The sequence below is a fragment of the Jatropha curcas genome, chromosome 9 (assembly GCF_041381405.1).
Source record: "Jatropha curcas cultivar XTBG-Jc1 chromosome 9, XTBG_Jcur_1.0, whole genome shotgun sequence".
Classification (NCBI taxonomy): Eukaryota; Viridiplantae; Streptophyta; class Magnoliopsida; order Malpighiales; family Euphorbiaceae; genus Jatropha; species Jatropha curcas.
In genome coordinates, this window is record NC_143159.1 from 15,369,462 (window position 1) to 15,395,833 (window position 26,372).

Here is a 26,372-nt window from a genome sequence, read left to right on the forward strand (position 1 = left end):
GCGTGCAGAACCTCTTTAGCTCAGGTCCTTTTATTTATCAGCCAAAATTGATCCGTCCCGGGAAACCACTTCGAGAGTTTTGGGCCGACAGCCTGGTTAACGCCTGGTCAGAGCGTCCCCAATTCCCGAGCGTGCTCCGGTTAGTTCTATGGTCAGTTCAAGTTCATCTGATTCGGTTCCTGATTTAGATCCGGTTATAGTTGAGATGGCTGACAATACCGTGAATGAGACTGGCTTTTCTCCGGCCCAGTTAAGGGCTATAGTCGATATAATAACCACTGCTTTGGCTCAAGAGAGGGCACAGAATCAGGTTCCTCCTTCTTCAAGTAATCAACCGGCTTCCCTCGTAGCTGTGGAAAGAGAGACTCCAGAACCCACTTCGGGTAACCAAGCATCAGCTGGTAATGCTGCTCCGGTTGAGAATGAGCTGATTAATCAGATAGCAGAACTGAAAGATAAGGTGGAGAAGATGTCTATCTCAAAAGAAAAAGATCCAGTCATCAATTTTCATGTGACTGAGTATGTCCTGAAGCCCACAAGTTCTATTTCTTCGAAGCATACCTTATTCGCAGGGGATAACGACCCGAGGTCCCATTTGTCTGAGTTCATTCAGGTTGCCCAAATGAACCGGTACGACGAAGAGGATGTGTTGCGAGCATTTCCTCAGACATTGCACAAGAACTATAGGAAATGGTATGACGGTCTGGATCTGGGGATACTGAGGGCTGGATTGAATTTTGAAGAACTATACAATGAAAAAAAGAAGAAAAGTCGAGGGTTCGGTAATTACCGGTCTTCCTGCAGTAATCATAACAGAAATGTTGGTCATGCAGCTACAAACCAGTCAGGGAGTAGCAATACAGTTGGAGCTGTTAATGAGAAGAGGAAAAGGGAATTCACTGATTTGGGCAGGCCTTTAAGCACAATCATGAGATCCTACATCGAGAATGGTGTACTGTCAAAGTTACCAATTAATCCATCTAGGCCTATTTTGGGCAAGTTTGTTGATCAAGACTGTGAATACCATCGGTGCAAAGGTCATTCTATTGATAATTGCCTCAGGCTCAAACATGATATTCAAGACTTGATAGATAGTGGGAAGATCACCAAGCCTCCTGAGAATAGTAAGCCGACGCCTGGAAACCATTAAAGTTAGCTGTGATGAGTGAATTGAACAAGCTCTTAATTCTATTTTTTATTCTTCTGAATGTTGTTTTGAGAACAATATGGATGGATTTTATTTACTATTTCAATCAATGGGAATGAATTTTGATTACTTGTTTTCTTGTTTCTCCTGATTGTTATATTCATGGCATTGATTATACCACACGCATATTTGGCATAAATGCATTGCATCATTTTGCATTTAACCTAAGCACTGCCGAAAATCCCAAAATAATCGAAATCGGATTAGACTTTAAGCTTGAGCTCAGAAACGATCTCCAAGTATGTCTCAAGAGGAATTCAGGAGTTTTCGCCTGGAGTTATGCTGATCGACAGGTCAATTGCAGAGCATTTCATCCCTACCGATCCGAATATCAATCCAATGAGACAGAAAAGAAGATGGGTCAGACCAGAGTGGCAAGATAAGATCAAGGCTAAAGTTCAGAAGCAGCTAAATGCAAATTTCTTGGAGGTAGTGCATTACACTGAGTGGTTAGCAAACATAGTCCCTGTGCTCAAAAAGGATGGGAGACTAAGAGTCTGTGTCGACTACAGAGATTTAAACAAAGCCTCGCCCAAAGACGACTTCCCTCTTCCACATATAGATGTTCTGATCGATAGTGCTGCAAGAATGGGATGTTATTCCATTACGGACCAAAAAAAAAAAAGACAAGAACAAAAAGAAAAATGATATGATAGTTGAAAAAAAAAGAAAAAAAACCGAAAGTGAGTTTTCCAACAACTCCGTTTTATTTGACTGCCAAACAGATGGCTAGGTTTATTGAGCGAAACATTTTCTTTCACTATGGTGCTCCTCATCACATAGTTACAGATAATGGTTTTCACTTCCAAGTAGACGTCATCCTGGAGAGAAATTCAGACCTAACTGGCATGGACCGTTCAGAATTCAGAAACTGTTGGACAAGGGTGCTGCTGAATTGGTCACTTTGAAAGGAAAACCCTCTAATCAGATCATTAATCAAGACCAGATGAAAAAGGTTCTATGTCTGAGATGATGATTTCGATTATAAAAAAAAAGAAAAAAAAAAGAAAAAAGGAAGAAGGGCTAGGTTGAAAACCCGAAAAGGGCGACCTAGGTAAGAAATGAGCTCGCTAGGTTGAAAACTCGTAAAGGGCGGCCTAGGCAAAAGTTAGAGTTTATAAAAAAATATAAATAAAATAAAAAATAATAAAAAAATAAAAATAAAAAAATTCTGAGATTAACGCGTGGTGCTTAGTTTAAATGCGAAATCTATGCCATGCATTCGTGACATACTTGCAACTGGTTGCTCAATGCCATCACCCTGACTAGAAGGAGAATAGGTGAATGAGTAGTTAGAATGAATGACTATTGTATTAAAGTAGTTTCTTTTTATTTCTGTATGATGTTGAAAGAAGTAAGGTCAATAAAGAGCTTATTTTTCAGATTCTTCTTCCCTTTTGCTTCTGGGGCATGATCATTGATTACAAGTGTGACATTCCGACCCGGCAAAGCGATCCTAGGATGGCAGACTAGCTAGGGTAGTGGAATGCGGGACACAGGAATGAATCGAATCATATATCGAAAAGGGGGAAACTAATCATTAGAGGCGCCTTTTGGTGGAATGGCTGGAGAGTTGGAAGAACTCCAGGGTTAAGCGTGCTCGCTTAATAGAAATCTCAGGATGGGTGACCTCCTGGGAAGTTTTCCATTTCACCTGCGGGACTACACTGCGGTGTAGGGCGTGCGGGGACTACACTGTGGTGTATGGCGTCCGTGGACTACACCAAAGCGGACAATTCCTCTGGTGATTAGAGTCGGGGCGTGACAACAAGACTTTCCTCTCTGCCTGTATGGTCAGCATTTGCTCATTTGTTTTGAAGATTTTTGGTTGTTGGTCCTGCCCGGATATTGGATTCTCCTAGACAGCGATCAGAAGGTCAAATGCTATTTTCTCGGTGGTTTCCTTGGACGGATCGATAAAGAAAAACTATGAATAAAAAATCCCTAGCCCTTAAATAGGTTCATGCATACATGAAGAAGTTGCATATTTTATCTCTTTCTGAATGTTGCAGGTGATAAAACGGTCACCTCATCTTTGTAAAAAATGTAAATCCTTTTTGTTTATGTGGTTTTACTTAGCTTTCATTTTATTGTCTTTTGTTAATTTTGGAACAATGTTGATGGGCATTTATGCCTGCATTAACAAGGTGGACCACTCTCGCAAGTGGGTGGGATGCCTCCTTTTTCGCTTCTGTGGTTTTGTCTTCCTTGTGCAGGAATAAAGTGAAGTCTCAAATCAGAATGTAAATAATACTGTAAAGGAAATGTAGATAATACTGTAATATGCTCAAAGGAGCTACAAGATATGAAAAACAAAAAAAAAAAAAAGAAGCAGCAGTCATCGCACTGGTTGGGCCATCAAACACCGATCCCTCCAAGACACAGTTTTGTCACTCGGAATGAAACCAATCAGCATATCCGGATGCCACGGTGTTGTACATCACTCCCTGACTCATGTACCAGGTGTTCCGGCTCCACCAACGATCAGCTAGGTTGGTCAACAGACTCTGCATCACGGGATCGCTCTCGAAGTTATGGACTTTGGGAATGCACTGAATGACACCATACTGGCGGTTGATTCTATTCGGAAAGTAGGCCATGGAACGATCAAGACTGGCATACAACACATAATTAAGGTTCATGCTACCAGCAGTGACCAGTCGAATCCTCCACCAAGGGCAAGTCCACCGAATCACGAGGTTGTCGTCAAAATCAAAGTGTCCTCGAGAACGAGTGCGAAAATGGGCAGGACCATAAGACGGGATTGAACGAGCTGGGACCGGAGAAATCAAGGTCAGTTTGTCTAAACCCCAGGCTTACAGTAATATCGGGCAACCCCGATGGTGAACATTGAAGTCGGTAACTTGAAGGGCAATATCCCTAACCCAGCACATGGTCTCTCCCAAGATCATCATAAAGGCAGTGCGACGATATACCTGCATGTCTCAGACAACGGTCAGCAATCGAAAATCTCCAATTCCAGGTCGGCCATTCTTCATGGCATACATGTTCAGCAATAAGAAACAACAAGCCCGAACCCAGGAAGGGTTCGCATCCATGGACAGAACCCTATTCAGGAAAGGCTCTAAGGGAAGACCTTGATTCGGATCTATTCCGCCAGGAAGGTAAATCGGACATAGAGCAACAACCTCGATCAGATCATATCTTGGGCCTGGGGGCAAAGCTGGACTTTCATCCTGTTCAGGGTGATGACCCATTATGGCGCACATCTCCTCATAGGTCAGAGTCACTTTAGAATCTTTAAATTGAAAGACCATAGTGTTGGGGTTAAAGTGCCTTATGAGCCAAGATAAGAAACCATGATCAGGCTTCAAGTCTTTGAAGTATTTCAGCCAAGCTGATTGATTCATGGGATGGATCCCCCACAGGTCATTGGGAAGTGATTGCACAAAAGCGGAGACTTAATTTCTGAAAGTCCTGGAGGCAGAGACATCTGTAGAAGATCCGCCAGCTCGGGCCTGGGTAAGAGATTTAAGTAAAGAGTTAGGCTAACATTTATTTATTTTTATTGCAGGAAAATAAAGCATTCAAGTTTCTGATCAAACACAGTCGCGTCACGCAACAGCAGCCGCGTCACGGAACTGTTCTTCCAAACAACAGCTGCGTGACGCATCTATCGACAGGTAAGAAAAACAAAACCCTAACATTAATCTACCCTATTTCTTGTGTTTTTCTATGAGTTTACAGGGTCCAAGCAAGCCGGATTCAACATGGCATCACATTCCAAGGCAACAAATAAGGCATCAAGATGCGAAACATAGTCAAAATCAAAGTTCAGAGATAACAGGGTCGCGCAGCTTTGAACAGCCGCGTCATGCAACTGTTCACCATAAAATAGCTGCATCACGCAACTCTCTCCTGCGTGACGCCACTGTCGAAGAACAGACAGCATAAAGACCGTAAATATGCATCCCAAATCACCCAGAATAACACAGAAAGCAAGACATTCGAGTGTAATTAACTTACCTCATTCTGGAAACCGCGCATAGCGTTGATGTTCTGTCGAATCGAAAAATCGGAGCCCGGTGCTGGAAGAAATTGAAGAGGTCGTGTACCGGATGTAAAAAGAATGAAAAGCAAAGGGTTATTCATAGAAGAAAAGGGTTAATGGGCCCAAGCCCACTAAGAACCCATCAAAGCCCAAGTCGGCTTATTTTAGGCAATTTGGAGTCGGTGTGTGGCTCGTACACAAAGTCATCAAAATCATCAGATACCCTTAGAAATTGCTCTTTTCTTGAAAATATTTTCAAGTCAACCGCAAAGCCGTTTGGTCCCACCAAGTAGTGATGATCAATTACGAAGCTGTTTGGATCTTTTTCTCGATTCGTGATGATGAATTACGAAGTTGATCAGGACAATCTCAATTCCAAACCCTTCAAAGCCGATCAGACTGAGCTGAGGAGGTGAACAACAAAGCCGATCAGACTGACTTTGCTGTTTAGATCTTTTCTCGATTCGTGATGATGGATTACAAAGCGGATCGAGTCAATCCTTTTCCTGGTTAATGATGATATATTACAAAGTTGATTAGGACAATTCCAAACCCTCCAAAGCCGATCAGACTGAGCTGAGGAGGTGAACAACAAAGCCGATCAGACTGAGCTTTGCTGTTTAGATCTTTTTCTCGATTCGTGATGATGAATTATAAAGCTGATCGAGTCAAATCCTTTTCCTAGTTAATGATGATGGACTACAAAGTTGATCAGGACAATCTCTTTTCAAACTCTCTGAAGCCGATTACACTGAGCTGAGGAGGTGAACAACAAAGCCAATTATACCGTGCTTTGGATTCTTTTCAAACCCTCTGAAGTCGATTACACTGAGCTGAGGAGGTGAACAACAAAGCCGATTATATCGTGCTTTGGACTCTTTTCATACCCTCTGAAGCCGATTACACTGAGTTGAGGAGGTGGACAACAAAGCTGACTATACCGTGCTTTGGACTCATTTCAAACCCTTTGAAGCCGATTACACTGAGCTGAGGAGGTGAATAACAAAGCCGATTATACCGTGCTTTGGATTCGTTTCAAACCATCTGAAGCTGATTACACTAAGCTGAGGAGGTGAACAACAAAGCCGATTATACCGTGCTTTGGATTCTTTTCATCCCTCTGAAGCCGATTACACTGAGCTGAGGAGGTGAACAACAAAGCCGATTATACCGTGCTTTGGATTCTTTTCAAACGCTCTGAAGCCGATTACACTGAGCTGAGGAGGTGAACAACAAAGCCGATTATACCGTGCTTTGGATTCTTTTCAAACCCTCTGAAGCCGATTACACTGAGCTGAGGAGGTGAACAACAAAGCCGATTATACCGTGCTTTGGATTCTTTTCAAACCCTCTAAAGCCGATTACACTGAGCTGAGGAGGTGAACAATAAAGCCGATTATACCGTGCTTTGGATTCTTTTCAAACCCTCTGAAGCCGAATGCACTGAGCTGAGGAGGTGAACAACAAAGCCGATTATACCGTGCTTTGGATTCTTTTCAAACTCTTTGAAGTCGATTACACTGAGCTGAGGAGATGAACAACAAAGCCAATTATCCTGTGCTTTGGATTCTTTTCAAACCCTCTGAAGCCGATTACACTGAGCTGAGGAGGTGAACAACAAAGCCGATTATACCGTGCTTTGGATTCTTTTCAAACCCTCTGAAGCCGATTACACTGAGCTGAGGAGGTGACTTCAAAGCCGATTACACTGAGTTTTGGAGTTGTTTACAGATTCGACTGGAGCCAACAATGCCGACTACACTAAGCTTTGGACGTGACCAGATTCAACCGAAGATTGAAGGCGCGTCAGTAGGCCACTTTAACATTAATTGTTTACACAATTAATGATAAAGTGGGGGGGAGGCAAACTGTTGACGCATGTCTTTATGCCCCCACCTAACCCAATGAGGATACGAGGATGTGGAATGAAGGGTTATTGCTATCTAGAAGTCTTTTAATCTAAGGATTTAAATTAGACTAATTCAAATGTGTCTAGATTGCATAAGAGTTGCGCCACGCAGCTATCAAGTGCGTGACGGCACTGTCGGTTGCGTCACGCAACTCCAATCTAGATGACATCACCGTGAATGATGACATAACGGTTTTTCATTCTGTCTGAGTACGTGGCAACGGTCCAGAAAGTGAACTGTGTCACGCAGCTATCGGATCCGTCATGCAGCCGTAAGGTGCGTGATGCAGCTATCCCCTGTTGCCCTACTTCTATAAATTCATCATTTTATCTCTTATTCGGGGTGGGATTTTTAGGGCATCAAAAAAATACACTTGCGGCTAAGTCCTTCTCCAGAAACTCTTCTGAGTTCCTTTGAAGAAAGACAGCCATTAGACATCAATTAGGTTAAAACGAAAATCATAAAAAAAAAAAAAGAAAAAAGGCAAGAGAGAAAAAGGTGAGCGTTTAATTCCTTGTCAAAAAGGCTTCTGGAACCCCTTAACAGTCATTCTTTAAGGCGTTTGAGCTGTTTACCATCCTCAGTCTGAGGGTTAGGTAATCCCTTTAAACCTTTTCTTTGTATTTTTATTTATTGTTGTTTATTTTGTTATTGTTTGGTAGTTTAATCTTAGTTAAATGGTATTCTGTTAACTTTTGGTTGTTTTTTAGATCTTATTAAAGCATGTTTAAATAAAAGAATGATGTAAATAAGTTGTTTGAAAAGTAAGCACGGACGAGAGCAGCTGCGTCACGCAGCCAGTAGATCCGTAATGGACCTGGCATATGCATGACGGAGTTGTTCATGTCCAAAATATCATTTGTGTACCCAGACCAGTTGTGTCACGCAGCTATCAGATCCGTAACGGATCTGGAAGTTGCGTCACGGAACTGTTCATGTTCACAATTTTATTTTATTTTTAATATTCTATTTTTAATTGTGGATCTAAAATATACAGTTGACGAATCTGGAGTTTTAAGAACAATTAGGTCACGCGACTATTAGATCCGACACGCAACTGTTTTTCCAAAGAACAGCTGCGTGACGCGACTGTTCTAGGGTTCCAGAAACATTTTTTGTACTTTCAAAAAATTAATGAATTTCGTACAAAATAAAATTTATTTTTCTAATAAATCCGAAAAATAACCAACTATGAACAGATTACAGTTTAATTAGGTTTAGAATATTAGATAATAATTATGCATGATTTTGGGTTTTTGGTTTTTGGGTTTTGATTTCGAATTGGGTAGAATGTATTTTTAGATTCGGATTGTGGCCCGCCTTTAACCATAAGGCAAGAGCGGGTCTTTTATTTATTTGGTTTAATTATTTTTGTTTGGATGATTTGGATGATTTGGATGAGTATGAATGCAATGATTGATTTTAATTGGGACGATTAAATAATTTTCCATATAAAAACTCGGTTCGATTCATTCAGGTTGGGTTTAAATAAATAAATTGGCTTTTCTAACTAAAATAAATTAGAAATTGTAGGTTAAAAGAGGCCGAATTTTCCCGGCGTTGGCTTCTAACGGGCCGGCGTACCCAATTCCCTTACCCAAAATCGCCTTGGTGCGCCTGACCAGTCTTTTAATAATTTGGCCTTAAATGAAATTGGATTTAAATTGAGTCATCTTTTTATGAAATTGGAAACGGTCCCATTGCCGAAAAAATGGGTGGCGACTCAAAAATATTTTATAAGACCGATTTATCGGCATCGTGTCCAATAAAGTGTTTTGTCACCACTGTTCAAAGTAAGATCACTTTCCAAATAAAAAAAAATGAAAAAGAGGCGCTTTTCGGATCGCTCGAGGGCGGGAAGAAAATAGGACGGTGAGAGGCGGAATGAGATGCGCCACTTGGGACGGCTTCCGGATGAATGGACACAACACTTTGGTCGGCCAAGTTTCTAAAATGCTCCTTTCAGAACTTGTCCTTTGGACGATGCCTTCTTTTAAAGGCTTTAAAAAACCTGGCTCGGGGGACTTGCGGTACCATTACGGCATTTGTAAGGTGGATGAGTTACATCTTGGTTATTGTTGATGGCTTCTGTGACTCACTTGTGCCAATTGGCTGCTTTGGTTTGAGAATGCTCCACTTTGAGAGGTTGTCCTTTGGACTTTGCTTTCTTTGAAGGGCTTTTGGTGCACTACTTGGGATGGCTTCGGGTGCACCACTTTGGACGGCTTTGGGTATGCTACTTGGGAGGGCTTTGGGTGCACCACTTTCGCGGCTTTTGGTGCGCTACTTGGACGACTTTGAATTTGAAATGCTCCACTTTGGGAGGTTGTCTTTTAGACGATGCCTTCTTTGAAGGGCCTTAGTTTTCCTGCCTCAAGAGACTTACGATTTGACCTATTTCACTTTGGGAAATACCTGCAAAACCATTTAGACAACACAGGGAAGAAAGGCTCTTTGGACGGTTATGGTTAGAAATTCTACAATTAGGCCCGAAAAAGAATTCGCGTGTGATGCGTGATTTCCCATAAAAATGCGTGAATTTGCATAGAAATGCATGATTTTCATATGAATTCATGTGAATTAGCGTGTGTGTGAACTTACATGGAGTTAAGTGTGTTTTCGTGAATTTTTGTGAATTTATTGAAAATATTACAGTGGCATGCAAAATGAGGCTTACCTGTGGCCAACGATGTGTTGCCCCTACTTAGGTGGCTAGCCGTTGATTGGTTGCTGGCTAAATACGAGAGTTGGTCACAGTTAATGGACCTTTAAGTCAAACCAGGCCCGAAGGCTTGAATTAGGCCCATAGGCCCACTAACTATTATAAAAGGTGAAAGTGACATCATTTTGTCAGTTTCAACCTTTCTTATTCCTTCTGTTTTTAAATTTTCTCTCTTTTTCTCTTCTTGCTTTCTACGCAACCAAAGCTCATGGCTGCTAAGGACGTTGCAGACTGGCTTCCTGGTGATGCAGTGATCGATCCTGTGACTCACCCTGGGAGCCATGGGATGAAGTTACGAGAATTCATTCCGAATCCGAGAACTGCGATTAGTTTATGGCACGATTTGCCTAGTCACCTTTGCTGGTGCACAATGGAGGTATTTGATACCTTTTCTTTGTTTATTAGGACTAGAAACATGCAAAGGTTAAGTTAGAAATCAGAAACTAGGTAGAATTTTACCTGAATTTGGCATTTGGGTGTTTCGGGCATGTGACGGGCTGTTGTGACATGCGCCACATGGCTTGTGGCGTGCACCACTTTGAATGGTGTTTGGCTGGACTATAGGCTTGCGGCGTGCTCCGCAGGGCTTGTGGCATGTGCCACTACTTTGTGGCTCGCGCCACATTGTCTGTGTTACACCTTAATTTTGCAATTTTTGATGTTTTTCCCTACTTACCTGCATCAAAACACAAAAACACATGCTTTTGCACTCTATTTGCTAGTCTTATTCTATTTCTAGATATAAAACCAATGCTCAACTTATATGGTTTAAGTGCATGAATTTCATCTTTTGATTCTTCACTCGCTTACCTAATATCAAGTACATAAAGGGATCTGACTTTTATTTTACAAGTGTTTATGTTGCATAAATTGAATCAGAAATCTATATCACATTATAGAAGCTTGAATTTTTAATAAAGCCACCCATCATTCCAAAGGTAATAGATATTAATCCATCCCTAGAATGGTTGGATTACTCACTCATTTTAGATAAAATAATACAAACAACTAAATAGCAATTCATATCTTTTTATTGAGAGAAAAAGAATGAAATTATAGAAGGGTTGTTTTAAATAAAAATGATAATAAAACAAAGAACATAAAAAGAAACAGATAATAACATAGGAGAATGAGGATCAGGTATGGGTTTTGTTGAGTCTGAGACTCTGTTGCTCAAAACCTTTCTTTCCTCACCTCTAAGATTATGAACACTACACTAAATATTTACAAAGTAATATTCTAACATTCCTAAGTTTTCCTTAATTTGCCAAAGTTCTAGGCCCTTTCTCTATTGATTTATGCTACTATTTATAGAATTTCAAATGGTTGGAGGCTACTCTTCTGCACAATTTGGCAAGTGGGGCAAGTGGGCTGCGTCCAATCAAATTACAGCTAAGCTGGAGCTGTCGTTCAATGAATGGGGACTTCTAGCCTTAGAATTAGTGTAGGCGATCGCTTGATGCAACTTTGGAGGTTAGGAGATCGCCTAACACACATAAGTCATCACTTGAGGTAGAATTTAGGCCATAGGAGATCGCGTGAGTGGTGGTTTGACCTTAGGAGTAGCCTAGTGATGGATTTAGCTTTAAGAGATCGCCTAGTGCTTGATTTAGCCATAGGAGGTTGCCTAGTGCACATAGATGGTCTCCTAGCCTCCTTTTCTTGGCTTAGGCGATAGCTTATCTTCTATTTCCATCTTTTTCATGCCTTAGGCAATAGCCTAAGTTCATGCCTTTGTTTGAACTTGGGCTTTCCTCCTTTTGGACTTGGTTTGTGGGCTTCGTTCCTTCGCAGATCGTCCTCAATTTGGGCTTTGTAAAATGGGCTTGCAATATTAACTCTCAAATTGAGCTTTTTTTCGAATTCAATTGCCAAATTTTCCGCAGATTTTATGAAGAACACATCTTTTTTAAGTTTCTAAAGCTCCTCCTTGCATAAAACTACAATGCTGTAAATATCCTAGGATAAGTGCACAAATGTAGCCATTTTATTAACTAATTAGGTTTACTGGAGAGATAGCAACAATCTCGTTGATGTGTGAAAAAATACTTATAAGGAATGATAATCTCAAATCTTGAAATGAGATTAATTTTATACCTAGAAAAAGTGCAAGGATGCTTGTAAGGAAAAAATGAAGAAGAGGAAAACCCACTAATATTACATAAATTTATTAAGAAGAATCCAAAAGGATAAGTAGATGGTTTGCTGACAAGTAAATATATTGCATTCATTAGATATTATTATTTTATATATTTATAGCCTTTTTTAATTTGTAAATTTCTATGGTATACATGATTTATTTTTTATTGGACCATGGAGATAAAATTGAAATTAAAACTATTGGCCCATAACATGACTTAATTGCAGTAAAACAGGAGAAAAAGGGTGGAATGTAGGGTTTTAAATGGCCTGAAAGTTTAATGACAAGTGAAAACGTCAGTTGCATAAACAACTCAAATTATGTCCTTTGACAGTGGGGAAAACAATAGGTATTTCTTGTCGAGAAATCATAGAATATTTATAGGCCATTTACAGGTCATTTTGTATCTTCCATAGTTGAAACATTAACTAGAAACAAATATTGCCTATCCAATATTTCCTCCGTTTCATAAAACTTGTCACATTTGAGAAAATAGTTTGTTCCAAAATATTTGTCATATTTGTAGTTTTAAGAAGAAATAAATTTTTTTTTCCATGTTTACTCTTTATATATGACCAATAATTATTACTTCAATTTAATGGTTTTTTGGAGAATTAGTATTAAATTAAGAGTAACATAGTCAATTTACTTCATAATTTATTGTAACTTAGACAAATTTAATAGTTTTCTTAAGGGACGTGAAATTTTAAATATGACCAGTATTATGGAACAAAGGTAGTATATTTTATGAAATTTGAGTAATTTTGCTGCCACAGTTTAGTTCTTAATTAGAGAAGTCAAAATTGGAATTGAACAGTTTTAGATTTTATGTTAAAATTGAAACCGTGTACCTATAGTCTGGTTTTGACTCCTTATTTTTCAAAATCAAAACCGATAGTTCAATTGTGAAATTCAAATATTATCAAAGAAGGTTTAACTGTCAATATTACTTCGAATTCTTTTAGTAGTTGCAATTTCACCATGAATTAAATTGATCTTTGCATTTTGGACATCTTGAACTTATCAATCTAGTTGCAATTACATTATAATTTGCTTTTTAGGGTGGAATTGCATCCTAAAAGTGAAGTAGGACATTCTGAACTTATCAATCTATTGCAGTTGTACCTAGAAGCAAATTAAGGTTAGAATTTAATTAAAATAATATAAAGATGCACTACATTAGGCATGGCCACGGTTCGAACCGAACCGAAATTAAACCGTACTGTAGAATTCAAATCGGACTGAAATTATCAATTCAAAGTTTTAAATTGGAACTGGCAGTTCAATGGCCGATTAAGGTTCATGCGAATGTTAAAATTTGAACCTGAAACAGTCCAGAACCTGCAGTTCTAGTCTAGTTCGAAAACTATAATCACTTAGCATATTCTATACACCTCTAAAGATTTAAAATAATTTTTTACTGCACTATAAATTTAACTTAAAAGGTTTTTTTTTTTTAAAAAAAATAAACTTTACTTAAAAAGTTAAAAATCTAAAAAAGGTAACATGGCAAAAAAAAAAGTGAAATATTTACTCTAAAATTATATTATTTGATTCAAATGAAAGTCAAATGTTTTTTTCCTGTTAAAATTTTTACGTAGTTCAAAATTTTTTAAAATTTTTCTAATAATTTATTAATTAATAATTTGAAAAAATAAAATAATAATTTATTTTATTATTTTGTAAATTTAATTAAATTTATTTCTCATATGAGTATGAGCATTTTAAAAGTTATTTAAAATAAAACTTAACGATATTTTTGAAAATTCATATTAATCATTTTGAAAAGAAAAATATAACCTTAGAATCGATTTTTTTTTTTTTTTTGAAAGAAAAAATAATATACATGTCACTGAAATTATGATCGAAACCGTCGGTTTATTGAAACACGTCGGAACCAAAATCGAACTAAAACCGACGATTCAAAGATTGATTCAAGTTCAATATTTAAAAAATTTTGAACCGTTCTAGACTCCATAACTAATCCAAGTTTAATTAAATGCAAAAAACACGTCGTTTGGATTAAAAGTGAGAATTAATATTTTGCTCATTTTCTCCTCCAATTTGGTATCTCTATCCTTTTTGTAGGAAATCAAACGGTGACTACCGATAGTGGTAAATGAATGAATCACCGTGTTCATTGTCGTGGCTCTAAGAAGAGTAAATTGAATTAGTACCAAACTCATTTTGCATCTTAAAATTGGTTAAATTGTAAAATCGAAGGCTCAAACTTGATTTCACTTATTAAATAAACACTTTGATTTGCTTTTATTGTTTATTGTTTAAATAATTAGATTACAGAATTTGTTTTTCCATTAATTTAAACACTACGTTTTACATTTGCTTTTACAGAGTCCATTTTCAATTTTTTTTTATGAAAATCATAACATTAATTTGCTTTTATGAATTGCACCTTAACCAGAACCGATGTTTCATATGGTCTTAAGAAACATTTAAGGGTGGTTGGGTTCAATTCTATCCTTATATGGAACCGAAAACTGCACTTTTGGAACATGTGCTAATTGTTGCATATATATATACATAATATAAGAGATTATAATGATACAAACTTTTATTGTTATCTTTCTTTTAAGAGTTTGTTTGAAATTGTCGTTTAAACAGTTATTGAAAATAAAATGTTGTATTGAAACATTAAAATTATTTCTAGAGTGAATTAGATATTTTCTAATAATAAATTAGTCAAAACAACAAAATTAAAATGTATTATTCTTAACAGTTGTAGAAGAAATTACGTGGCAAGAATAATATTTTGATTTTACAGCCTAAATATTGTTATTAATTATGTTGAGAAACAAGTTCATACTAATATTCTATATTTAAGAAATGATTTTTTTTTTTTTTAAGTTGTTGAAGGCAATAAGAAATATTTTTTTTTTCATAGATACCATGTATAAACTTTCGAAAAAAGAAAATCTTATTTACTTAAATTAAATAACGGTTTTTCAAACTATTTTTTTAATACTTAAAATCATACTTTTCAAAAACATATATGTTTAATGCAAATTTAGACTAAACACATTATATTAAATTTCATTATGGCTCACTAAATACAACCTAAAAATTTCTTACATATACTCAAATAGAGATAATTCATATATCATTTTCTAGAAGTTAGATAATTAATAACAATAACAATAAAAGATTTACCTATTACTGAATTTCAAATTCTAATCCAAACAGTAAAAAAATTACATAATTCAACCAACTCAAACAGTAAAAAAAGAAAAAAAAAATCATTCTACAAGCCATACATAACATTCTCTTTTCCAATTTTCAAAATTAATTCCTTTTTTATGGCATAATAGGAGATAATAGTACATTAACTAACAAAATCTATGCTCATAAATTAATCATCTAGTAGACTAATAATTCTTAACTAACTAATATCTTCCACAAATGGAAACCATTAATTAACTATGTATCAAGCTGAAGGGACATGGTAGTATTTCCCTTTACACATGCACCTGTAAACAATAGGGCAAGACTCTCCAATGGAGCACTTGAAGCTCACCATCACCCTCTTGCAGGGAAAGCATGGTCCACAGGCATGAGAACAGTCCGGTAAACTCGAACCGGTCGGATATACCTCCATTTCTTCTTCCTTTAATTAAAATGCATATAACCCATAAAATTGAATTATTAAAACATTTGATTAACATATAATTAAATTAAAAATCAAAACCTGTTAATTTATTAATTAACTATTAGCTATCAAATTAAACAAACCTTGACATACACGCGATTTTCGTCACCTTTTGATGCAATCTTTTTATGTAAACTGATGGAAATATCTATAGAAATAATTGAAAATAAATAAATTAAAAAAAAAAAGTAAGTCCTTGAAATAAAATTGTATTTTACTTACAATGGTGAGGCCTGAGGGCTTTACCAACAAAGAGTGCCATGAAAATAAGCAGAAGAAGGAAAGATTTGTGGGCTCCAAATAAGAGCTTCATGTTCCACATTTGTTGTAGAAAAAGAAAGTGATTTGATAAAGGAAGAGGTAAAGGTTGGCAATAATATATGTTGAGGTTGGTTTTAATTAAATGTTAAAGAAGGTACATCTGATACACTTCACATGATCCACGGCTACCCTTTGAAGAGGGTTTCACATGTTTCGGTGAGTCCAAAAATATTGTAAAATATTTACAAGAAAAAGCTTTAAATGAACATATAATTAATAATAATAATAATCATATTATAGTAAGTTTTCAAGTACAAATTTAAAACCTGTATTGAATAGTGGAAATATTTGAAGCAGAGATTGCTTTAATCATTTATTGCCAATCTATTAATATCTGGGTTGTGCTTAATTGCTTATCACATCCAATGAAAACAATTTATGGTAACAGAAATTGCAGTCTTATAACTTTTAAATGTTAACAAAATACAGCATCAGTCAAAAGGATTTCAAACACTAAATGTGTTACAACATGTAAAATACTTCATCCGTTTTATTTTAATAGTAACATTTACTCTTTTTACAAAAATTAAAAAAAATGATTGGAACATTATTAATTTTATAAAAATATATGCTAAAATGTCTAAATTGTCATTCTTAAAATTAAAAACCCCCTATTAATTTCGCTACAAAACACTTAATAGATATGGTAAAATTTTTAAAAAAATTAATACACTCTCAAAATTCTAAATGAGTAATGGAACAATGTAAAATGTTTCTTTATTATTATTAAAGTGATAGGGAGGGACTAACTTTTACATACTAAATGATCAAAATAAATTAAATTTAAAACTCACTGTCTTTCATTTCAAATGTGATTTTAGAAAATTGATAAAGTTTTTGTTTTTTTTTACATTTATTTCCTAGCGTTTTATTAAGTATATAGTAGTTATGTTATTTTAATTGGAGGGTTACTGTGTCTCGTGTGATTCGCAATGTTGTTTGTGATTTATTAGATCTTTCATAAATGGGGAAAGAAATGAAATGAGATACAAAGTAATAATTATTTAGAATATTTATAAAATGATAATAATTGATTTAGTTAAGATTATTTAATTATTATTGTACAATTCATTTGAAAGACACTTGGAAGGAGACACGAGGGAGTTCACGTGTGAGAATGGTAGCAGAGTTTCAATTGAAGAAGGGATTGCCCCAAACGTGAAGGGGAGGCCTCAGGTTTAAATGAAGTTGTTCCATCCCTTAAAACACACTTGTCCTTTTGCCACTGCTACATGACTTTCTGACTGTTGTCCGTATCTAATAACTGCTCCCTTCAAATACTTGAGGAATAAATTTCCGTTTACACTCTAAACTTTTTTGTAATATTCAATTGGGAAAAGAATTTTGATGTCCATAATCCATTGGGCCTCCCATGAGATAGGGTGAGAAAACGGTCAATTCACTTTAAACTGCACGGAATCAAGGCTAAAAAATGCAAATCGAATTTTTTGGATAAGACTGAATCAGACTGATTTTAATCAGTTCTTTTTAAGCCTAACTAATAAATTTCAATGAAAGCATTTCCATTCAAACAATAATTTCGGTTCAAACGGAATAGATCAATCAATCGAATCTCTCTTGAATAGCTGATCAAATCAAACCAAAATGGATCGGTTTAGTTTTCGATTTCATTCGGTTGATGCTTTTGCACACTCCTATCCTATTTATATTAAAAATATATATATATATATATATATATATATTCAATTGGAAAAAGAATTTAAAGATCCCTAAGATCTGGCCTAATTAAGTACTTTATTCTTGTAATTTCGAGAACTGATTTATTCATCCCTGAGTTTTCAGTCCATCAAACAAAACACCATTCTGACTAAAAAATGATCGTTTTGCATTAGTCAAAGAGAAAAAAATCTTAAACATAGTAGTTTTGCGATTAGTCAGAGAGAAAAAAGCCAATCTTAAGAGAGAAAAATATTAGTTATGACAAAAATAAAGTTGTGGTATTGTGAGTAGCTTCTCTTCTTGTTGAGAACATTCCAGAAAATCAATAGTTACGGTTTCAAAACTCAAATTCCTCGAAATTGGTTTTGAACCAAACAATATCTCTCTCATGGTTGTCCACAATAGTCTCTCTCGTCTTTCATTTGCTAGAATTTCAATCTTTCCCTTACACTTTTCTTGATTAAGATCAAAATAGATACATTATAACGTAAAGAGATGTCTTAATAGTTCAATTCTAAACGAAAGAAATATAAGTGAGAAATATGCAATTGCTTGTGGGAATTTCTTACCAAAGAGAGAGAGTGTTTTGTTTCTTTTATCAGCTATTTTTCTCCTTATTCAGTTCTTATCATGAAGGTTCTCTTTTCTATTTGTTCTCTGTAGCTTATTCATTTTATTTTCTTTTTGACTTTTTTTTTGAAGTGATATAAGTTAGGGGCATAAATATATACGAATGTAATTTTATAATGAATCAAGAAGCAATTAGAACAAGAATCCTTCAAGAAATTGAAATGCTCATCAAATTTCTTTGCATCAAATCAAAAAGCACCCGTACCCATTTTCACTGGCAATCCAAGACAAATCTTAGCAGATGTAGTCTCCAAGTTACCAGTTTCACCATGCAGCGCTGCTTCAACAATGAACTTGGAAGCCATCTCAAAAGACGTTTTACCAAAACTGCTGATTGGACGATAACCACTTGACTGGGTCCTAAAATCAGCAACAAGTGACAAGCGCCAAGTACCAATAGATATACCACTTGAATACGTGATTTATCTCTCTAATGATAGTTTCCCTGGCAGCTTCTACTTCATAAGTTTTTAAGATAGCATTAATGTTGTTGGTGTAAATATACCTGATATCCAAGTGATCATGGATTTGCCAAAAAGTGCTAAAATCCACCGCAGTTGCTTCTAGTGCAGGAACATTTTGTTTTTCATTCGGACTAATATCAACCCCTTTCTTTAGACCATCCCCATAGTAAATCACTTGACATCTTTCAATCCCCCCAGGGTTCTAGACGTAAACCTTCTTGGCTGTATTCTGAGCAATCTATATATATGATTAAACAAACATTTTGTTCTCCCCTATTGGTGTTAGAAAGAATTTAATAGCATATGAACAAGAACGCCATTGGTGCTTTAGACGTAATTACCCACTTACATCAAAATCTAGTAATTGGTAAACATAATTATTCTTAGGATGACGTCAACTAATGGATGATGATTGACCACTATGGTTCTCAATTGAGATAGGGCAAGAAAACATCAGGATATGGCAGCCCGTAAGTAGGCACATGCTTATCATGCTAATTAGCCTAAATAATCAAATCGAAGGTGGATGATGGTTACAATCCTAGGCCACTAGTCTAAAGAGCACTGGAAACTTAAAATCAATATCATGAACTTAGGAGAGGCACAATAAGAAAAAAAGTTAAAATCTATCAAATTGCACGAAGCGTTTTAAATGGAGGTCAAAATTGACATACAAATACAAATATGGTAAAAGCTAAAACACCGGTTGCAAGTTACCTCAGCTAGCAAAATATGAGGCTCATGGTGAATTTGAAGTGGACCTCAAAGTGCATATCTCTGGCTTCCACAAAGATTGCTCTATCATATTTCTTTTTTCAATAATTTTCGCCAGTGTGTACGTTTGACCTTTTTCTTCTTATTCCTTGACTTGGCCCTAGAATGGATTCCACCCCACGATGGATTTTCAGTAGCTTCGTCCTTTAACTTAGGCTTGGAGGCCTTTCTAAGGAGTGGAGTTTCAGAAGGTTCATTATCAAGCATGACATCCTTACTAACCTCAGTCTCATTATCTCCATGATCAATTTCACTTTCAAATTCAGACTCCTCACTGGCTGTAGATTCCCTTTCCTTCAGTTCCTCAAACTCACACTACAAGAAAATTACGAAATAGAAACGGAATTTAGAAACTGATTCCTTTGGTTTCTAGCTAACAACGGATTAGAAACGGAAAAGAATTCAAAATATTGCTTACATTAGAAACGGATTATTTAGAAATAGAAAGCTCCGTTGCTGAGTTTCGCGGAAATTAGCGCGCTATTATAGAAACGGATTAGAAAAACGAACATAGGAAACGGATTTAAAGTCCGTTTCCAAGTTTCATGAGAAGTGAATGCTCATCATTGAAACGGGTTTTAAATCCGTTGCTAAAGCGCTTTACAATATTTACTTCTATCTTATAAAAAAATATTCAATAAATATAAAAAACGGAAAATTTTTTGAAAACTATGAGCAAAGTAATAATCTCTTTTCTTAAGCATTTACCTTTTTTATATTATATAATGTCATGTTGAGGGTGTCAAAATAGTTTTTGTTTATTTTTATTGTTTTTTAATGATTTTTTCATTTTAGTTGGTAAATTTTTCATTAAATAATAATAATTTGATTAGCTTTAACTTATAATATGACAAATAAATTTCTATAAATTTTATATTTTAAAATTTTTAGTTGATTGAAAAATAATTATTTAAATTAAAGTTATTTGAATATTAAAAACTATATAGAATGAAAAACAATATTTATTATGTAATATAAGAAATATTTATTATTCAAAAATTTGTTATCTAAATTACGTCGTTTTAAGATTATAAAAAACCAATAACCTTCCCAAACCCTAACCTTCTTAAGTCATTCTCTGTCCTAACTATTCCCAAGCTCTACCCATTCTCTCATTCTCTTAATGGCCATCGTTCTTTCATCGCTTTCCGTCATCGTTAATCACTTCTCCAAAATGAAGAAGACAATGCTCTTTCTGGAGAACTCGATTTGATACTCCACCTCATGGTTAGATAGTTTTGTCCCTCGTGATCTATCTTTGTGCTCACGCCATCTTTGTTCAATCCCTAACCCCTAGCTTCCTCGACGCTACTTTCTGAGCAAAAGCCCTCGCTGTCTCTAAACTTGTCGTTGAACTATCTCCATCACCATCTCCGTTGCTTATGAAAAAGTCAGGTAGCTTCGTGATTCTCGCTCCTCGGGACCTTATTACCCGTAATATGCAGGTACTGTTTTGTAGATCTATGGGTTTTTTCTGTCTTTTGCTTGATTTTAGTTTGTAAGTGTTTGATTAGATCTATATTTGGTTTTGATATTCTCTTCAGCTTTATTTTGATTATTTTTTTGTTAGATTCTGTTTGGAGTTCTTGTTTACTGTTTGGTGATCATATTTGCTTCGAATCTTCTTGTGTACCTTTAATTGCAGGGTTTTCTTGTGATACCAATGAAACCGTACTAAAAAATGCTTTCGAGAACATTTAGAAATAATTGAAGATAATTTATAGAGCGACCAAGTTCAGTGATTTTGACTTTCTTTTTCTTTTTTAGAAATTTCTTTTAATAAAGCTAACTAATTTAAATTTTATGTTTGATTTAGTTAAGATTATATGCTATCGTTTGAGTAGGAAATCAAAAGGGTATGAGTTCGTGCAGTTCACAGCCTCTAGCTTTGAAGGAAATGAATGGTAAGGTATGTGATTTGATTAGAGGATCTTGTTTATCTCTGTCTGGTTTGATATGCATATTTACTTGTAAAACTCATTTATAAATTGTTAAATTTCATGAAATTGAATTTACAAAGTAACGTGAAAATATGAACTTTGATATGGATATATAATATTTTTGTAGAATTAATTGCTGCGTTTGCTTGTTTCTTTCCAGTTGCTGGATGGTCCAAATATTCGTGTATATTATATACTTTTATTAATAATATTTAAAATATTCAAAACCTAATGCTTCCACATACTAGAATCATTTGCATGTGAATGTTATTGGTCCAAATGTCTAATAAATAATGTCTAATAAAGAACTGGGGCTTTGAGAGCCCAAACAATGGCAACAACAAGCCCAGAAGTGAACATGTATTGAGTAGAGATTACATTCCATTTTATACTATTAATTTAAGTCTTTTTGTTTGTTATGATAAGCGAACTTCTTTTTCTTTTAGCATAACATAATTTCTATTACTTTTTAATGGTTATAATAAGTGTTTTAATTTGTTTTAATAAGTGTTTTAATGCTTATAATTTCTATTACTTTTTTCCTTTCCTTTTTTTGTTTTTCCTGTTGGTATCAACTATAAAAAGGGTGCACTATTGGAAAAGATTAGTAGAGACTAATCATTTGCATATTCATTATATTTATTACACATTATGTTTTAAAGAAAAATGGTTTTTGTGTACTTAAAATATTATACTTTTTTTAAGTATTAATAAAGGGAATTGGCTCATAATGGCCAGTGTAAGTGTCATTCTTCTAATGTTGGTTCTTGCAGGTGTCACTTTTAGCTTCAAAAACACTTTGAAGATTACCGATGCATGTGATAGTTCTGCTGATTTTGAGTTATATTACATTAATTATAATTAGTCTTTATCTCAATTCTTCAATTTGGTTATAATTAGTCTTTATCTCAATTCTTCAATTTGGTTTTCTTATTGCAGTGCTTGCTGTACGTAGTTACAAATTAGTATGGGCTCCCTCTATAAACTGCAGTACACTACCAGAGTTCTATTCTTTTTATCTTCCTTTGTCTTTCTCTTCATTCTCAAATTTAATATATATAACCTTTAAAAAAGAATATAAACACCAATTAAGCTTTATAATTAGCTTATCATCACGCCTTTTTTTTTCTTTTCTTTTTTTATTTTTTAGAATGCATGGAGTAGAATTTAAAGAAGTAATTTTTATAGGAGTAGATAAGTAAATGTAAGCAGAGAAGAAGCAACAAGTTAGAACCATAGCACTTTGAACCATTTCATTTTTGGGCACCCTTTTTTTATATTTTTGGATTTGGAGCACACCTACCTGGAAAAGGCATTACTAGTTAACCCTATAACACTTTTCAACTTCTAATTTTATTTGGATAGATTAATTAAGTCTAATGGGTACATAAACTGATCCATTTAATTAATCATTTTTCTTCTTTAATTTAGTCATTAAGTTCTCTGCCCCTTAATTTAAGATTCTGCCATTTGCATTTATTTAGTGATAATAAGGTAAGAAAGTTATCAATATATTAATATATTGCATGGCCTTTTTCATTTAATAAAAAATAAAAACAGGCATAGATATACATTTTGAATTTGGAAACTTTGGTTTCTAGAACCTAAAAATATATGGAACTTTTTTGGATGTTGGATATGTGCGCATAAAATAGCTTTTATTGTTTGGATATATTGTTCTTCTTTGTCCTTTATGCTTGCTTGTTAATGATATAAAGGAGACAGAGCGCTATACCGACTGGGCTACAAACATCACAGCTTCAATCTCAGCAATCATTTTCACAAGGAATTTCATCTCAGCATGTCTTGTTTTCTCAGCTCTCACAGATACTCACACTGATGCTCATGGTTATAGTACACCATCAAAGTAGACTTCAGTTAATTTGTATTAACATATATAAGTTTATTAGTACCCATTAGACTTACAGTTTGTATTTGTAAGAATTTCTATTGTCTTGATGCTTTATATATACTTTAAATTATTTTAATTTTATGTTAACTCTCCTTTTGATTTCATTAAAAAATGTATAAATTAAAACAGGGCAGCATTAAAATATTCAAAATCATGGAATTTTTTCAATTGGCAAAAAAGTAACGGATTGGAAACAGAACTGAGATGGATTTTATTTGGCAACTACAAGCTGAGAATTAGCAATGGAAGATAGTTTAGCAACGGTAAGATTTTGATAGTATTTTTCTTATAAGTTAGAAACGGTTTGAAATAATTAGAAACGTAAAATAGAAACGATTAGCTACGAATTAGAAACGTAAAATAGAAACGTATTAGCTACGAATCAGAAACGGATTTGGAGACAAAATCGAAACGGATTGTAATTGAAGCCAAGGTAAGAATTTGAAATGGAATTATGCGACACAAGCAACGGATGGTTGTTTTCGTTTCTAAACTGATTTAGAAACGCCCCAAGTTGTCACGGACAGAGTCTTTTGTTCATCCATTTCTGAACAATTTTAGCATTGGAATTTGCTCTTTTAGAAATGGAAATTTCCATTGCTATTCAGCAATTTTCTTGTAGTGTCATCATCACAATCCATCTCAGTAGCTTGAACCTTTCTTTTCTGTGCATCTAAAACGAGATCCTCAGCCTCTTCACCGTCATCATCATCCTTTTCATCTTTATTACTATCCTTATTTTCTTCCCTATGTAATCTGTCGCTAGAAAAATCTTATTTATTCTATTCCTTGCGGGATCTGTCACCAGAAAAATCTCCATTTTCTTCCTTGTGTGACATATCCCTAGAAACATCTTCTGCCTCACTTGGAGCTCTTTGACGTGATTCTTGCAAAATATTCTTATGCCGGTAATCCTAGAGAGCAAAACAATATGAGTTTGTATGGCATCCTCCAAGTTCCTCATAAAATCTACCTATAAGGTCTCTTCCTAGTCTTCTACTGATGTATCAGCATATTGCGGATAATGTTCACGTCTGTAAAGCTTCATTTTAAGCTTATAAATTTTGCAAATGCCATCATCCTAAATAACAAATGGTATGACACATACTTCCATACTCTATGTCTGCCACATTGACTGTAATATCCCGACTCGGCAAAGCGATCTTAAGAGGGCGGATAGAGCAAAGCTCCTGGCTAGCTTCTAAGATGACAGGCTAGCTATGGGTAGTGACGCGGAACCGGGACCGGGAATCAAAGGAATGGGATATAAGTTCGCCTCTATGGCACCCCACGTTTATATTGAAACGGAAACACCAATAATCGAGATTAATCGCTCTATGGCACCCCACGTTTATAGTGAAACGGTAACACCAATAATCGAGCAAAGAACAAGATAAACGCCACAATGAATTGATAAGTTTACCTTAATTCTTGATGCAATTAGAGGAAGCAATTTCTCACTATCACTCTAAGCAAGGAGAACAAGCAAAGCTTGAACAAATGAAGTTTATCAATATCTCAAAGTTGTGTTTACAATGAAGATGAGAGTATTTATACTAAACCTAAACATATTAGGTTACAAGATAACAAATAAAGCATAAAACATAAAACAGGCATGAGTCGCGCTCGCGCATTGTAGGTTCGCGCTCGCGACTTATGCTAACTAGCTCTCTGCCTCGCGAGTTGCGCTTCTCGCGCTCGCGCAGTGTAGGTTCGCGCTCGCGAGTGTTGGTCGCGCTCGCGCATGTGAGGCTCGCGCTCGCGAGTTGCGCGGCCTAACTCTCTGCCTCTCATTTGCGCTTCTCGCGCTCGCGCAGTGTAGATTCGCGCTTGCGAGTTTTGGTCGCGCTCGCGCATGTGAGGCTCCCGCTCGCGAGTTGCGCGGTCTAACTCTCTGCCTCTCGTTTGCCCTTCTCGCCCTCGCGCAGTGTAGATTCGCGCTCGCGAGTTGCACCAGTGTGTAGCAACTGTAGCAAAGTCAAGTTCAACTGTAGCAAAGTCAAAGGTACTGTAGAAAATTTACTGTAGCAAAGTCAAACTAATTGGCACGGGCACTGTAGCAACATTAGGAGCCTAGGAATGCCTTCAAGTTCCTCACAACACGTGTTAAATGCGACATCATGAAGTTCTCGTGTTATTTGGGCTTGAACAAATAGTGATACGGCTGCTCCATATCGCTTGGCACGGCTCCTTGTAATCGGTCCAATAGGAAGCACCAATGGATCTCCTTCGTCGTTAACCATGCTCCCTTGAGATCCAGCGACGAGTGATGATGGATCCGTATCAGGTAGTGGAATGCAGGACACAAGAATGAATCAGATTATATATTGAAAAAGGGGAAACTAATCATCAGAGGTGCTTTTTGGTGAAATGGCTTGGAGAGTTGGAAGAACTCCAGGGTTAAGCTTGCTCGCTTAACGGAAATCCTAAGATGGGTGACCTCTTGGGAAGTTCCCTATTCACTTGAGAGAAAAAATCGTGCAGGTCTTGCCAATTCAGTATGGGATGGAATTGGCTTGATTTAAAGCGGACAATTCCTCTGGTGGTTGGAGTCGGGCGTGACGATTTGTATCAAAGCCGGACTCCCTCCAATAAATGTATGGTTCGAGGATGAAACATGCAGAAGCTGGTGGGCCTGTGACATCCCGACCCAGCAAATTGATCCTGAGAGGGCAGATAGAGCAAAACTCTTGGCTAGCTTCTAGGATAGCAGGCTAGTTATAGGTAGTGGAATGTGAGACATAGAAATGAATCAGATCATATATCGAAAAGGGAGAAACTAGTCAACAGAAGTGCCTTTTGGTGGAAGGGCTTGGAGAGTTGAAAGAACTCCAGGGCTGAGCATGCTCGCTCAACAAAAATCATAGGATGGATGACCTCTTAGGAAGTTTCCCATTTCACCTGCGGGTTGTCAATCTAATATGGGATGGAATTGACTTGATTCAAAGCGGACGATTCCTCGGTGGTTGGAGCGGGCATGACATTGACTTTCTTCA

The 26,372-nt window shown here is 36.0% G+C and overlaps 1 protein-coding gene and 1 long non-coding RNA gene across 4 annotated transcripts; one reads left to right on the forward strand and one right to left on the reverse strand.

Moving 5' to 3' along the window:
- Positions 1 to 15,248: 15,248 nt before the first annotated feature.
- EPF2 (Putative membrane lipoprotein) lies at positions 15,249 to 16,008 on the reverse strand. 2 transcript variants are annotated; one of them, XM_020682045.3, is made up of 3 exons: positions 15,902 to 16,008; positions 15,739 to 15,803; positions 15,249 to 15,613 (listed from the first exon to the last, which is right to left on the reverse strand). In XM_020682045.3, the coding sequence occupies exons 1-3, from the start codon at positions 15,975 to 15,977 to the stop codon at positions 15,434 to 15,436; spliced, it is 321 nt and encodes a 106-aa protein (XP_020537704.1). In that variant the 5' UTR covers positions 15,978 to 16,008; the 3' UTR covers positions 15,249 to 15,433. The 2 variants fall into 2 exon arrangements, with proteins under 2 accessions (XP_020537704.1, XP_012080631.1); XM_012225241.4 differs by having other exon boundaries at positions 15,878 to 16,003.
- Positions 16,009 to 20,537: 4,529 nt separating this feature from the next.
- LOC105640853 (uncharacterized) lies at positions 20,538 to 23,457 on the forward strand. 2 transcript variants are annotated; one of them, XR_002285226.2, is made up of 2 exons: positions 20,538 to 21,433; positions 22,404 to 23,457. It is a non-coding gene; the product is annotated as an uncharacterized LOC105640853 (long non-coding RNA). The 2 variants fall into 2 exon arrangements; XR_002285227.2 differs by having other exon boundaries at positions 20,538 to 21,428.
- Positions 23,458 to 26,372: the final 2,915 nt, after the last annotated feature.

Bases quoted from the DNA above. Each gene is read 5' to 3' on its own strand.
- EPF2 (XM_012225241.4), bottom strand. From the start codon at position 15,977: ATGTGGAACATGAAGCTCTTATTTGGAGCCCACAAATCTTTCCTTCTT. The intron at 15,804-15,877 runs GTAAGTAAAATA...TTATTTCTATAG, and splicing joins AGCCCTCAGGCCTCACCATT to ATATTTCCATCAGTTTACAT. The intron at 15,614-15,738 runs GTTTGTTTAATT...TTTTAATTAAAG, and splicing joins AAAATCGCGTGTATGTCAAG to GAAGAAGAAATGGAGGTATA.